This window comes from Mugil cephalus, chromosome 16, assembly GCF_022458985.1.
Source record: "Mugil cephalus isolate CIBA_MC_2020 chromosome 16, CIBA_Mcephalus_1.1, whole genome shotgun sequence".
Lineage (NCBI taxonomy): Eukaryota > Metazoa > Chordata > Actinopteri > Mugiliformes > Mugilidae > Mugil > Mugil cephalus.
In genome coordinates, this window is record NC_061785.1 from 6797675 (window position 1) to 6811676 (window position 14002).

At 44.7% G+C, this 14002-nt stretch overlaps 2 protein-coding genes across 2 annotated transcripts; one reads left to right on the forward strand and one right to left on the reverse strand.

Annotated features, from left to right (window-relative positions):
* The first annotated feature begins 2548 nt into the window (after nt 1–2548).
* On the forward strand, nt 2549–4441 carry ddit4 (DNA-damage-inducible transcript 4). The gene is made up of 3 exons (XM_047609123.1): nt 2549–2714; nt 3054–3279; nt 3379–4441. Exons 2-3 carry the CDS (start codon nt 3102–3104, stop codon nt 3876–3878), a joined length of 678 nt encoding a protein of 225 aa, XP_047465079.1. The 5' UTR covers nt 2549–2714; nt 3054–3101; the 3' UTR covers nt 3879–4441.
* Nucleotides 4442–5779: 1338 nt separating this feature from the next.
* dnajb12b (DnaJ heat shock protein family (Hsp40) member B12b) lies at nt 5780–9611 on the reverse strand. The gene is made up of 9 exons (XM_047609122.1): nt 9200–9611; nt 7803–7980; nt 7563–7708; nt 7316–7489; nt 7156–7226; nt 6880–6989; nt 6168–6340; nt 5933–6068; nt 5780–5830 (listed from the first exon to the last, which is right to left on the reverse strand). Exons 1-8 carry the CDS (start codon nt 9330–9332, stop codon nt 5947–5949), a joined length of 1107 nt encoding a protein of 368 aa, XP_047465078.1. The 5' UTR covers nt 9333–9611; the 3' UTR covers nt 5780–5830; nt 5933–5946.
* Between the last annotated feature and the right edge of the window lie 4391 nt (nt 9612–14002).

A 14002-nucleotide genomic window follows, 5' to 3' on the forward strand; every position in this document is an offset into this window, starting at 1 on the left:
TAGACCAGACCAGGTCCCCCTCTCCACCCCGTAGCAATGACACTCCTTGAAGGCAGCAGCCAGACCCGTATATGAGCTAACCCACATGTTAGATGCCTCTAGCCAATATTCACCCATAGAGAAGTGATGTTTGATAAGATTTTATGTAGGAAAAATAAAGTCATACCATCATTAATGTGTATCTAAAGTTAACCGAGCCGTATGCTAGCCTTATGCTAGCTAGTTATCTAGGCTAAAGGCATAGAAAAATAGCAGCTACCGTCATATATACTGTGAAACCCATGTGTGCATGTAATTTATGTCTTTGTATATAGACAAATTTAACTGATGCATAACTTTGCCTTGGTTACTACTAAGTTATTACAGCTAGTGTGCTAATGCTATAATGATAATACCAGAGTTTTTATAGTTTTTCTGAGTAGTTTCAAACTTTTAACGATAATGGATGAACACGGAGACTGAGGAGAAGGTAAACACAGCTCCATGACTGATGATTGGGCTGCAAAGTATTTTACAGGCTCATTTAAGATATTCAAAGTAAGTAGACGCTGGGATATTTAAGTGAGGGCCTTTTGCATAACAGGTGAAAATAAGACATTTATTTCAACATAGCACATCTGCACCACAGAGGCCCCGCCCCTCAACCCATAGCACCCATAGGACCAACACTAACAACACTGTGTTACCGGACACCCTCAGAAGGGCCTTGTCCGTTCTCTGATTAAGTCAATGTTGTTTTGGAGGCACAAGGGAGACCTACACAATATTAAAAAAAAAAAAAAAAAGTGGGCATAATACTACGGCTAATCGGTTTAGCATTGTTGTTGGGACAAATAATAACTTTGGTGATAAATCCCTTGAAGTGCAGCATTGTGTTTCCACACGAGTTCTCCCTAAGTAAATGTTAAAGCCCTGCTCCGTCTCTCCTCTGTGCCTTGGCCTTCGCTGCTGCACCCAGAGCAAAACAAAGAGAGCCTGTAAATAAAGTCCGACTTGGACATTCTTCGCATTAGCTGCTGTTTGTTTTTCTACGCGAGCTCTAGTTTGTCCTAATCCACTTCTCCCAATCCAATTCTGAACACGGGCGACAGAATGTGAACGGAATGTTGTGTACATGTTTTTTTGTTTTTTGTTGTTGTTTTTTTTTTCTGTTCCTTGAACGAGGCTGATGGGACCGCTTCACTTATTTTTTTTCTTCCTCCTCTTCTTCTTCTTCTTCTTCCTCTGCGTCGACCACAGGGATACGTGGATGTGCGTCGAATGTTTTGCTCAGCCGACTTGGTTGTTTTCAAACAGTCCGAGGGAAGGAACATACAGAATGTACTGTTCCGACTGACTGTCTGAGGACGGCCCTGAACACCGCAGGACACGCCTCCAGCTGGAGCTTAAATTTCCTTTTCTGAGGGGTCAACAGTTTACTTTATGACACTTTCTAGGAATGCATTTTACAAGTTGTTCCACACTGTTCCACATATGCTGTTTTCTGCCGCTGCCCAAGGGTTTGCTGAAGCATTTGAGCTTCAGTCCGACATTCTTTGGGTGCGAAAAAGTCACTTTTGACATCAGAACCCGCAGAACGTACTGTACCTACACGTGTTTATGTCTTTCACTTCCTCTTCAACAAAAAGTACAGTCCGTCCCACGCCTGCTCACGTGCAGAAGCACAGCGTACATCTGGCTGCCTTCCAGACAGCTTCTCTGAGCAAACTGTGTCGTTCGTGCTGTATGGCCACAAGAGGAACGTATGCTTTTATTTTCTAGACAAAAGAAAGATTTAATTACCCTGCCGTTCTGGGCCCTGAATGAAATTTTTGGCAGCACTCATAATAGCTGCTATAAAACCGCACAAGTTAGATTAGATAGATTCAACTTTATGGTCATTACACATGTAGCATCTAACCTGAAGTGCAATCAGCACTAGTGCATGTAGCAGAAATGATGTGGAATATGTACACAAACGTTTGTTTTTGTGTCCCTCTTTGTGCAATCCTGCATGTTTTCATCATTGCACCGTTCTGGGGCAAATGCAGGAAAACATTAACGCACATTTAGGGACATTTTTATTAACATTTGACCGTGTTACAGTATGCAGCTGTGTTGTTTGCATCCCCCGTGTGCCAGGATAAAAAATTCTGATGTAATGCTTGAGCAAAAAAACAGGTGACGTAATGTGCGCTCACTGCAACACTGCAACCAGCTCAGCCCAGCCGGAGCGGGGGCCTGCACGGACTTTCATCACCACACAGTTAAAGCTGCAGATGCACATACAAGCGAGGCATGTTATTTATTGCTTATGTTGACATTAAACAAAGACACACAATGGCGTCCCTGCAAGCCCAGGCAAGTCCCTGTACATTTCCACAACACTGGGGTCTGCTATTCATCAGCACCAACCCCCTCCTCCTCTTCACCCCCCTCCCTTCCTCCTCCTCCTCCTCCTGTTTGTCTTTCTTCTCTGCTGGCATGTTACCAGGCAAGATACGGGCTCAGATGGCGTGCCTCCGTTTTTGATTGGCCGAGCCGGCGGAGGGGGGCGTGGCCTGCGCGCTCGTATATAAACATTGTTGCGAGGCTCAGAGTCACTGCAGCTGCTGAGAAGGAAGAGAGGAGCCGGAGAGGAGACAAGTTTCCAGACAATAGCAGTCGGAGACAATACAACAGTCCAAAAAAACAAGCGACAACGAACTCCAACGACGCATTTTCACCGCTGAACTGTAAGTACTGTGTTACAATTTAGCAATTTGATTGTCTTTAAAGTGACAATCGAGTTGTTAAACTAATGACAAATAAAAATGTTGCTGCTGCAAATTTGTGTGCCTCAGTTAGTCCTAAATATATACTTAAGCTGTTACTAGAGATTGCTGCCAAACATTTCTGTGTAACTTCTATGCAATGACAATTAAAACTCTTCAATATTCAGGACTAACAGCTACGCAAATTTGCAGCAACAGCGTTTTTATTTGGGATTTAACTGTTTAACAATTAGAATCTGTCTTAACAACTTGAAAAAAAACCTGAGTGCTTATCTGTTGCCTTTGTCTCCTCACCAACAGCTGACCGCACAAGCATCTGACACTGTTGAAATACTGCAGAGGACAATCATGCCTGATGTCTTTACACCCGCTGATACTGGCAGCTCACCCCCGTCTCCAGTGGACAGCAGTCCCAGGAGGCTGTCCTGGGGCAAGCTGGTCCAAAGACTGGCAGACTTCAGCACCAACACCGGCAGCATTGAGTCGGTGTCCAACAATGGCAGCAGGAGTGATCTCTCAGACTCCGGTAAGCTCCCCAGCCCATCGCATCTGATCCCTTTTCATCAGCCGTCTCGTCCCCCACGGTTCCGAGATCTAACCCCCTTTTTTCGCTTCTCCTCTGCAGGATCGGACGTGTCCGGCGACCTGTCCCCGTCTGTCGACGACCTGTTCTACGACCCGATGGAGGAGACGATCCTGAAAGAAGTGGTGGACATCATCGCGGGGAGTTTGAGGGAGGCGAAGGACTCGGACTGCGCCTTGAGGTGCTCCAAGCTCCTCATCCCCGAGAAACTCCTGGAGCACATCGGGCAGGAGCTCCTCCACCTGGCAGCTAGCGAGCCCTGCGGCCTCAGAGGGGCCCTCATCGACCTCTGCGTGGACCACGGGGACGTCTGCGAGAGCATAGGACAGCTTTCCGTGGACCCGTACCTCGTCCCCACCTTTCAGCTGACTCTGGTGTTGAGGCTGGAGTCTGGAGGCCTGTGGCCCAAGATCCAAGGACTGTTCACCACGAAATCTCCTTCCACTCCAGTAGTGAGGCAAGCTATCAAACTTAGCACCGGCTTCCGTGTGATCAAGAAGAAACTGTACAGCTCCGAGGATCTGCTCATTGAAGAATGTTGAGAAATGCAAGGGATTGTGCGCTATTTTGTCCGTGAAGCGACAAGTAAAAGCTCACTGAAGGGCCTTATTTTGACATGTATGTGATGCCTTCTGCAGGGTTCAGGATGTAGCCCGGTGTTCCCGGTGTAAAGGAGCTCGTGAAGTTAAATGGTACCCGGAGCAGGAGTTCATTCAGCACTTGCTCGCTGACGTCATGATTTTCTAAGTGTAGCCTTTCACGCTGTACCCGGTAAAAGAGGCATTTTACGAGTGCGTACCTCAGTTTCTATTGAAACCGTAACTACGGCAGCTAGCTCTATCATTATAGTCCATTGTGTTGTCTTTTTTTTTTTGTTTGATTTTTATATATATACACACATGATCAGAGTCAAACTGATGTATGAACTGTACGACAAAGTCCTGCCTGCCGAGGGGCAGTTTGTGCGAGACTTAAAAAGACTGCAAATGTAACGTGTTCGTGTAGACCTGTCCTGCTTTCAACTTTATTTGATATTCAAAGACTCATAACATTGCACTGTTTTTGTACTTTCATGACCGCAAATAAATTATTATTTTTTAACAAGCTCACTTCTCCTGTCTTGTTTGAGGGAAATGTGTTACGACCCGTACGTTTAGTGCCAGATTCAGGTGTTTGAAAACGAGAGAAAGGTCTAAAAAAAGAAAAAAAAATGCACCTGGGAGTAAAAACTAATGTCATGTGTTCTGCTGAAAATTTAAAGCTCAGCTCCCTTGCACAGGAGACAGTCAGACAGGAAGGAAGGAAAGTTTCGAAACTTCTGAAAAAAAGTGCGTGATTACACTAAAGCACACAGAGCGAGTGCGTCAGTGGGCAGGGCTGCAGCGTCGGCCGAAAAAACAGCTGAGTGTATTTGCGGTGAGAGAATGTGACGCAGCTCTTCCTGCTCTACACATGCTGCACGTCTCCTGCAATGTGAACGTGCGCCCGGCCATGTTTCCACTTCCCACCCTGTGCCAGAGCGCGTTCGCTGACTGAGCCTTTTGTCTCCCCCTCTGCTTCTCTCTGGACGCTCTGAGCAATGAGTCACAATCGAAACACGTTTGAGCATCCACATTTATTCTCATCTGTGAGTAAAAACATGGTGGAAAAAAGTGAGCTAGGCCCCCGCGCCGATTCCTCGGCCCCGGGGCGTTCTGTTTGTTAAATACAAAGAATAAATAGATGAACTTAAAAAGTGGAACAAGAAATGGCTTTTGTCCGTCAGCTGAGATTCAATGGAGACCCTACTGGACCACTTTGTGGGTTAGGCACGTCTCCTTCTCCTTCTTGGCATTTGTTGTGGAGTCACGCTACATTTATGTCTGAACACAATTTAAAGGTAAAGCAGCAACGGGGACGTCTTCAAAACACACTCATCACACGCAATCGGGAGAGGACAAATCTCAGGTTTTCAAGTGTCTCGCAAGCTCTAGACAGGGGGTGAGGTTACACAATATGCCTGCATAGTTTGACCATGTGCATCTGATGTCAAATTTCGCTCGAAAAACCCTTTCGCCGCTGAGCCGGCTGCATTAAAAGCTAAAGAGGAAGCATTCAGTGTGGTAACCGCTACATCGTTTAAAATCCGTACGACTATATTTATCCGACTAAGTTCTCGTTTCTTACTGCGTTCTTGCACAGAAAAAGAAAAAGAACAAAAAAAAAAAAAGGAAAAGTGCCAGGTTCGTGGCTCCCAGTGGAAAGTGCAGCTCGGAGGGAGGTCATCCAATCCCGCGTCTCGTCACGCATGACGAGACGTGTTCGAGATAAAATTAGCCTTTAATACTATAATTCAGTTATTTAGTTTGTTCGGTTTGTTGGAGTCCGGTGCTGGTTCTGCTTGTGTTGCTCGTTGAGTCATCGTCAGCCTCCAGATTGTTAAAGCTTATCTATTTACAGCCTGTTTTTTTTTTTTTTTTTTATGTTTTATTTTTTTGCGGGTGACTCTGGGAACCTGCAGACAAAAGGAAAGATTTTTTTATTTTTTTTTTATTAATTTCGTCTCTACATATAAAGTCTTCTCAGAAATGAGAAAATCATGCATCTCAGAACTCGCCTTCGATCTCGTCCTCAACCGTGTAATGAAGCGGTGATCTCGGACAGCTTGGCGCAGCTCGGCGTTCGAGCCCTCTGCGCTCTCTGGTACAGATCAGTGTCTCCGAAATAGCGAGCTCTGTATAGCATTCCTTCCTCTGCAAGAGAGCAGCACACAAACAGGTCATGAAATATTGTTGAGGGGCAATAAAAATATAAATCTGTGTGTTTTTTTTTTCAATTTTTTTCATTCATACTTTGCTGTTTTTCCTTCCAGCAATTGTTGCGAAGGTTGGAAATGTAATCATCCTCCACTGACCGCTCCAGGTTTTTCAGATTCACGCCGCTGAAGTCTTTGGAGAAGTGCTCCCCGACATAATATGGCACCTTTAGGTTCTCGGTCAGCCTCTTCTGCGAGTAACCCGCCGACCTGCGCCGAGATAAGGAATGAGGGCCGGAGAGATATCGCATGACAGAACGAAACGCGAGGATGACTGATCTGGCACCGCCGGTCTCTGTTTACATGACTCAGAGCTGATAATGGCTCGAATACTGGGTCAGAAATTGCAGGAGTGTATCTGACACGCGAAGGCAGACAGCTGGGAGAGTGGACAGACGCACGGAGCCAGGAGAGAGGTTGTTTGGGCCTATCTGAGACGCCATCGGGATGTTCTTTATAAATCAAGCAGGAAATTGTAGAAATCAATAGAATATAACTGGAAGCGACGTCAAAACAAATCTATTAGTGTGATGGTTAATCTATAAAGGAGACGTTTGCGTAAAACTGAATGGGAATAAAGGCATAACATGTACCAGTCAGTTTATCCTCCATTTATATCCTTTGTATATTATTTTATTGTCTAATTTTGCAGGGCCGTGTGCATGTTTACTGTACTAACCACCACAAGAACAAGAGCCTCATATGTGTCAGTAAACAGGATTCAGATCATGAACAGGGATCACACTCACGGCCTGAAGCTGAGGCTGTAGGAGGGGCTGTTGACCATTATCTGACTGAGAGCTGAAACAATAACCAGGATGAGGATGGGCATGACTTGCACAAAGAGAGCAAGACCTCCCTGCAAAACAACACAAACACATGCACGCATAAGATCCTTGGAACAAATGAACTGGTTAAAAAAAGAAGAAGACAAAACAGATAACTAAACGTCTCCCCCTGCTGGTCAACATAGCAAATTAAACATTAGGTAATGTGTGCTGGGACGGCCAGAGCATCACACTCACATCCCGCTGTCGCTCTCTCCTCTCCCGCCTTGGATAACGCATCCGACCATTAGCGTACACGTGAGCGTTACCTAGAATAATGCAGCACATTTAGCACTTAACATATTCAGTAACATTAGCAAATGCTCATACACATGATATCGAAAACAGTGGCGCTTACTTGAAGGGTAACCTCCTCCAAAGAACATATTGAAGAGGTCCTCAGGTGAAATATCTGGTTCGAAGTTTCCATCGTCTGCGCCGTGCCCCGAAGGATGCCTTCTCTCTTCTCCGCACTGATCGTACTGTCTCCTTTTGTTGACATTGCTCAGAACGGCATAGGCATTACCGATAGCTGTTGGAAACAGACAGCTCTTTAAATCGAATCATCACATCGTCGCTGAGGCCAGCGTTGGTGATCAAGTTACCTTTAAACGCCTCCGTCGCCCCTGGAGCGCGATTCTTGTCCGGGTGGAATTTAAGAGCGAGTTTTCTGTACGATCTTTTGAGTTCGTCCTCCGAGGCATCTTTCTGGACCCCGAGGATTTCATAGAAGTCTTTACATTGTTTTACCCTGCGTGGAGAAGAAAATATATCAGCATCCGCTCCGACAAACACATTGGGAAACTAAACAATAACAACTCTGAGGGACGGCCAGCTCGACATGCCTTCTCACGGCTTCTAGCTGATCTGCTGTGTAGGACTTGGGGGCGTCTGAAGGCTTTTCCTCAGGTCTGGTATCGCCTCCGGTGCTTTGCCGATGCCGAGGCCCCGACTCCCCGCCGAAGTCTGAGCGGCCACCTCGCCTGGGTGTAAATCCATTCTTCGCAATCAGGTCCAGCAAAACTAGAACATAAAACACCAGTGTTCTGTGAAGGAGGACTTTCATGCATGAAGAGGCTTAAAGACGATCCCCAGTCACAGACAGATTATTACAACAGGCTTCGAAAGTGTCTCGGTGCAATGTCATCACAAAGGAAACCGTTCTTTTGTCATTTTTTATTTTATTTTTTTAAATTTGTAAATTTTCGGTCTTTACATTTGGACTTGACATCTGAAATCAAGTTCTGTGTTAAACCTGAATCTCAACGAACCACGTTTACGACAGAATTTAATCAATTGTTTGAGAAACACTAAAATAGTCTTACATGCACACATTTGATTTTTATCATGACATGACTCTTGCACGAGGTTTAAAGTAATACTGTACTCAATCACTGCAAGTATAAAACACCTATAATACTGAATATGACAACGTGTCATGGGTGACATACCACAGCATAGCACAGGAAACTGAGACAGAAACAAGTAAGAGTAAATCCTTTTTTATGCTAATATAGACCGTCAGACTAAAAAAAAAGCCAAAATAAAAGTCAAAATACAACTAAATGTTTGACATCACAGTATCAATATTAAACCAGTCACATTTCTCTTTCCTATCAAGTGTGCATGTGAAAAAAATTAAAAAAAAAAAAAAAAAACACTGTACAGTGATCCATGTTGTTCGTTGTGTATAATCTAGGATGCACATTAGAGCTTCTTTAATTCTATCTGATCTGTTGCAATCTGTAATGACTGTTTGGGTCCATATGATGTGACAATACAAACACTAATGTATGGTTCATTATGATTCTCTTTTTAATGTGTACAAGCCTTTTCTAGATTTGCATTTACACTGTGTTGCATTTAATGTTCTGTCTGTCGGTCCAGAACAATGAGGTGTGGGGATATTATGTGTATGAAAGGGAAACTGACATTCAGAGATCCTGGTCCTCTCTTTATGTCCCTTGCTTTCCCCATAGTTGACTGGATTTCTAGCCTTAGCTTTCGATTAGAAAACAAATTACATTAAGCATTATGAACGAAATGACGACACCGGGTCTATTTTGAACAAATGCACATAGTAATTTCTTAACGGTGCAGTTTAACGCAGACTAACTGACTGTTCAAGCTGGTATGCTATCTATCTAAGGCCTGCATCCGGGATGCAGGTGATGCTGCAGGTGAAGATGCTAAAGCGCCCTCCTCCTTTTTTTTTTTTTTTTAATCGGCCATTTTAACTTACCCTTGGCTTTTTCTGTCGGGAAGAGCCTCTGCGCCTTTTCCAGGAACCGCTGCGCCTTCTCCAGCTCGTGGGTTTTAAACGCCGCAGTCGCAATGTCGATGCAGCGCTCCGCCTCGTCCCTGTTTACTTCCATTGCAGCAGCAGCAGCAGCGACAACTGGACCGGAGGTAAATAAGCGGCGCCTGCTTATGACGTCACTCGGATGCTGCGGGTGGACCGGTGCCGGTCCGTTTCCCTAAAGGTAGAAACTGTATCGCTCCAAGGTTGATTCCTGATAACATGTATAATATATTGGTAATGTGTGCTCTTTACTAAGTGATAAATCCACTAATTGCTGTATTAGACGTATTTTTCATATACAAATGCAGTTTTTAAATGAAGACTTTTATTATTAAGGGAAAAAAATCCAAAACTGCATTGCCATGTGTTAAAAAGTCTTTGCCCCTACTGTTAAAACATGACTTAACTGTGGTTTATCACACCTGAGTTCAATTTCTCTGGCCACACCCAGGCCTGATTACTGCAACACCTGTTCTCAGTCAAAAAACAAACACTTAAATAGGACCTGCCTAACAAAGGGAAGTAGACCAAAGATCCTCAAAAGCTAGACATCATGCCCAGATCCAAAGAAATAGAAATAGAACAGTGGCAGTGGTGAACCCAGGAGTGGTCGGCTAACCAAAATTACCCCAAGAGCTCAGCAACAACTCATCCAAGAGGTCACAAAAGACCCCACAACAACAGCCAAAGAACGGCAGCCCTCACTTGTCTCAGGTAAGGTTAAGATACCTCAGAAAAAGAACATCGTCCCAGTCAAATCTGGTGGTATTGTGATGGTTTGAGAGTATTTTGCTGCTTCAGGACCTGGAAGACTTTCTGTGATAAATGGAACCATGAATTCTGCTGAACGTGGCCCAACCAGTTATTACGTTCATGGGAAAATCACTTTTTCCACACAGAGCCATGAAAATTTGAATTTCATTTTCATTTAATACCGGTAAGATCACTTAACTATTTGTGATTGTGCTATAATTATAGGTTATTATTAGTATATTATTATTATAATTGTATTGCCTTAATTACAGGTTATTATTTACATTGCCTCTAAAGTTTGGGTTCAGTGTTACCTGACTATAAAAAGATATCTCTGGCTACTTTTCAATTCTGTTGGTACAGTCAATTGCACAACAGCTCTTTCCCATTTTTTTTTAATTTAGTTTCATAATTTAGAGAGTATCAAAGCCCATGATTCAAACTAATGCAGCTAATCTCCATGCTCATCTGTCACTTTTTGGCTGTAACCATGGAGACTTGTGCATGCTCTGACGTCATGTGCATAGCCTCTATTGATAACCTGCATAAATGCATGAAAATAGCTTCAGTATAATATTAAGAACTCAGAACATAATAATAAAAAATATATGTAAACATAAAGTTTTGTGTTTTTTTTTTTTTTTATTTGTTCTGCTTTTGACAAAAACATTCATTCAGTCATTCATTCATTGTCTGTAGGTGTCTAGAGGTGTACTCTGTTGATGTCTGCAGCTTCTTCCAGCAGGCAATGGACAAAGGTTGTTTGACCAATACCGTAAGGACAGGCTGCTAGTCCATCACAGGGCCACTTATAGAGATACTGGATAAAAAGATATTTTACCCGCTCAGGACAGACAATCATGCACACTCACATTCACACTCAGAAACACAAGACAAACACAAAATGACCAAAACAAGAAATGGGGGCTTGGGGCAAAGGGTGTTTAGAGTGACATGTATGGCCTTCGACGCAATGTCAGTCACTATACCGCCATGCTGCCCTTTAAACGAAACAAGACAAACACAAAACAAGACAAGACAAAAACGAAAAACAAGGAGGGACTGGAGGAGGAGGGTAGGATTAGACTGTAGGGGTGGCAGAGGTCAAAGGTCAGGTCCTTGAAGTTCTTTTGAAGAGGTTGAGGAATCGCTTCTTCAGAGATTTCTTTTTTCTGTTTTTCGGTGCCTCCTCCACCTGCTGCTCTAGCTCTGCCAGTCTGTCAGTTAACGCATTTCTGGAATTTTCCTCCTCCTCCACCTTCTTCTTGAGGGCCTCCTTCGTAGACTGCAAACGCTGCTGGAGGTCGGCCTTTTCCTGGTTCCACTGTTTTCGTTGGTTTTCCAGGTCCTCCTGCACCTTGATTGTGGCAGTCTTCATAGAGGATGTTGTCTCTAGGTTCTTGGCCACGTAACTGAGCCTTTCTTCCTCCCACTGGCGTTGTTGATCTTCCATCTGTTTCTGCAGGATGGCCAATGATGCTTTAGCTATGGTGGTTTCCTCCACCTCTTGTTGCAGACAGCTCTCGGCTGCCTTCCTTTTTTCTTTCTCTATCTTGACAGCTTCTTCGAACTGTTGAACCTGCAGGGAAGCATTTCCATGCATTGTGTCCTTTTTGCAGAGCTTCTGATGAAGGACAGCCATGTCTTCTTGAGCCTTGTTTGCTCGAGTTGCAAGGAGTTGTTTCATCTGCTCTACCTCTTCTAGTAGAGCAGCAGTGTCTTGGTCCAGTGAAGAAATCTTCTTTGCTTTGTTGTCCAGAATTGTGTGAAACTCCAGCTCAGAGATCTGAAATAGACCGCCATTCTGGTTCCCGGCAGTGGCACATTCAAGCTGGACCGTGGCCTGTGGTTTCTTGGCTGTGTTGGCACGCAGCATCTGAAGAATTGGATGTACTTCATCCTCTGGAGGCTGCTGTGTGGCCAAAGTACACGCTGGGGAAGATGGTCTGGCAGCTGTCACAGGTACCTCCGGAGCTTCCCTTTGGGGGACAGTAGATGGCTCCACTTTCAAAGTTATCCCCTCTTGGCATGTGGATGGTTGCGGTTGAGGTCTCATGTTCACCACATGTGGTTGCATGAAACACTGCGGTTGAGGTCTCATGTTCACCACATGTGGCTGCATGAAATGTTGCGGTTGAGGTCTCATGTTCACCACATGCGGCTGCATGAAATGTTGTGGTTGATGTCTCATGTCCACCAGATGTGGCTGCATGAAACGTTGTGGCTGAGGTCTCATGTTCACCACATGCGGCTGCATGAAACATTGCGGCTGAGGTCTCATGTCCACCAGATGTGGCTGCATGAAACATTGCGGCTGAGGTCTCATGTTCACCACATGTGGCTGCATGAAACATTGCGGCTGAGGTCTCTCAGATGAGGCAGGTACCCCTGGAGATGAGGTAGGTACCTCTGGAGATACGGCAGGTACCTCTGGAGATGAGGTAGGTACCTCTGGAGATACGGCAGGTACCTCTGGAGATGAGGCAGGTACCTCTGGAGATGAGGCAGGTACCTCTGGAGATGAGGCAGGTGCCTCTGGAGATACGGCAGGTACCTCTGGAGATGAGGCAGGTGCCTCTGGAGATACGGCAGGTACCTCTGGAGATGAGGCAGGTGCCTCTGGAGATGCGACAGGCTCTTCTATAGCTGACTCGCATACTTTAGGAGCTGCCCCAGGAACGTCTGGAGCTGCACCAGAAAGTTTGGGAGTTTCAGCAGGTACTTCAGGGTCTGTAGCAGGTAATTCGCCAGGCATCTCAGAAGCAGTGGGGGACAGTTCTGGTTTGGGAGCCAGTGTGTTTGGCTGAATTAAACCAAAGCTGATCCTTCCCATTCCCCTCATGTGTTGCTTGAATGCCCTCTTCGGGCCACGCTTGTTCTTCTGCTCCTGTTGCATGAGGGGTTGAGTCTGCTCTGTCTGGAGCGCTGGAAACTCGGAATCGTCAAGCTGCATGCTGGAGTTTTGCTCAACAACCTCTTGGACTTTGGATGTGATTTTCCAGGGGTTTGCTGGCTGAGATATCTCCAGTGGTTGCTCCTTCGTAGCAGACTTCTCTGGAAGGGAGATGTTGTGCCGAAAGTCACGCAGAGTGGCCTTTGGTTTTCCTCCGCGAACCTTGTTACGGTATGTTGCACTTGTCTCCATTGGGAATCGATGTGTGTTGACTATTCGATTCAATGTGTTGCTCTGATGAACGTGTAATAATGCTTGCTATCGCTCGCTGTGTGTCTTCAGGTAATGCACCGATCAAAAACTCACTAGTGGATTTCAGGAATTGGGTCCTATTTATACTCTGGGAAGATTGACAACATCAAAGTATCAAAGCCACTCTTCGATGACGTTTTAGTGACGTCATCCCTCCTGAAGATATACGTGCCACCTGATGACGTCAGATTCTGTGTGCACGGAGAGCACCTTTGTAAAATTTAATGGCGGGCGTCATTATATTAATAAATTAATAATTACACCAATCAATAAATCTATCATTGGTCAGTTAATTAATAACTGACTGGTAGGAAGTTTCCTTCTTTGCGCCACGCTACTAAAGATCTCTGTTGTTTCGTCAGTTTCCATTGAAAATCTGTGTTGATGTGGCATTTCAAATGTAGCCACTGCCATCTGTTGGCACTTGTTGTTACTACATCTATAATTGGCTGACACTACTAGCGCATCCGGACTTATTTGAGGCTGGCCTTTATTTGCTCGTGTAAATCACGTCCCCGGCCATTATTAAGTGAGTACTGGCCACTATTAGAGGAAACGCGGTAATGAAAACCTTCATTTAAAAACTGCATTTTGTGTTTACTTGTGTTATCTTTGACTAATATTTAAATTTGTTTGATGATCTGAAACATTTACGTGTGAAACAAAGTACGAAATCAGGAAGGGGCTGCGTTTCACTCCACCGTAAAATTATATATATTGGAAAAGCACATGGGTCGTGTTTTCAAGAAAATTTGTTATTACAAATAAGAGAAGAGAGGTTAGTT

Coding starts and splice junctions, on each gene's coding strand:
- ddit4 (XM_047609123.1), top strand. CDS start 3,102: ATGCCTGATGTCTTTACACCCGCTGATACTGGCAGCTCACCCCCGTCT. Junction 3,280..3,378: donor GAGTGATCTCTCAGACTCCG/GTAAGCTCCCCA, acceptor TCTCCTCTGCAG/GATCGGACGTGTCCGGCGAC.
- dnajb12b (XM_047609122.1), bottom strand. CDS start 9,332: ATGGAAGTAAACAGGGACGAGGCGGAGCGCTGCATCGACATTGCGACT. Junction 7,227..7,315: donor TGGAGGAGGTTACCCTTCAA/GTAAGCGCCACT, acceptor GCATTATTCTAG/GTAACGCTCACGTGTACGCT. Junction 6,341..6,879: donor TACAGCCTCAGCTTCAGGCC/GTGAGTGTGATC, acceptor ATCTCGGCGCAG/GTCGGCGGGTTACTCGCAGA.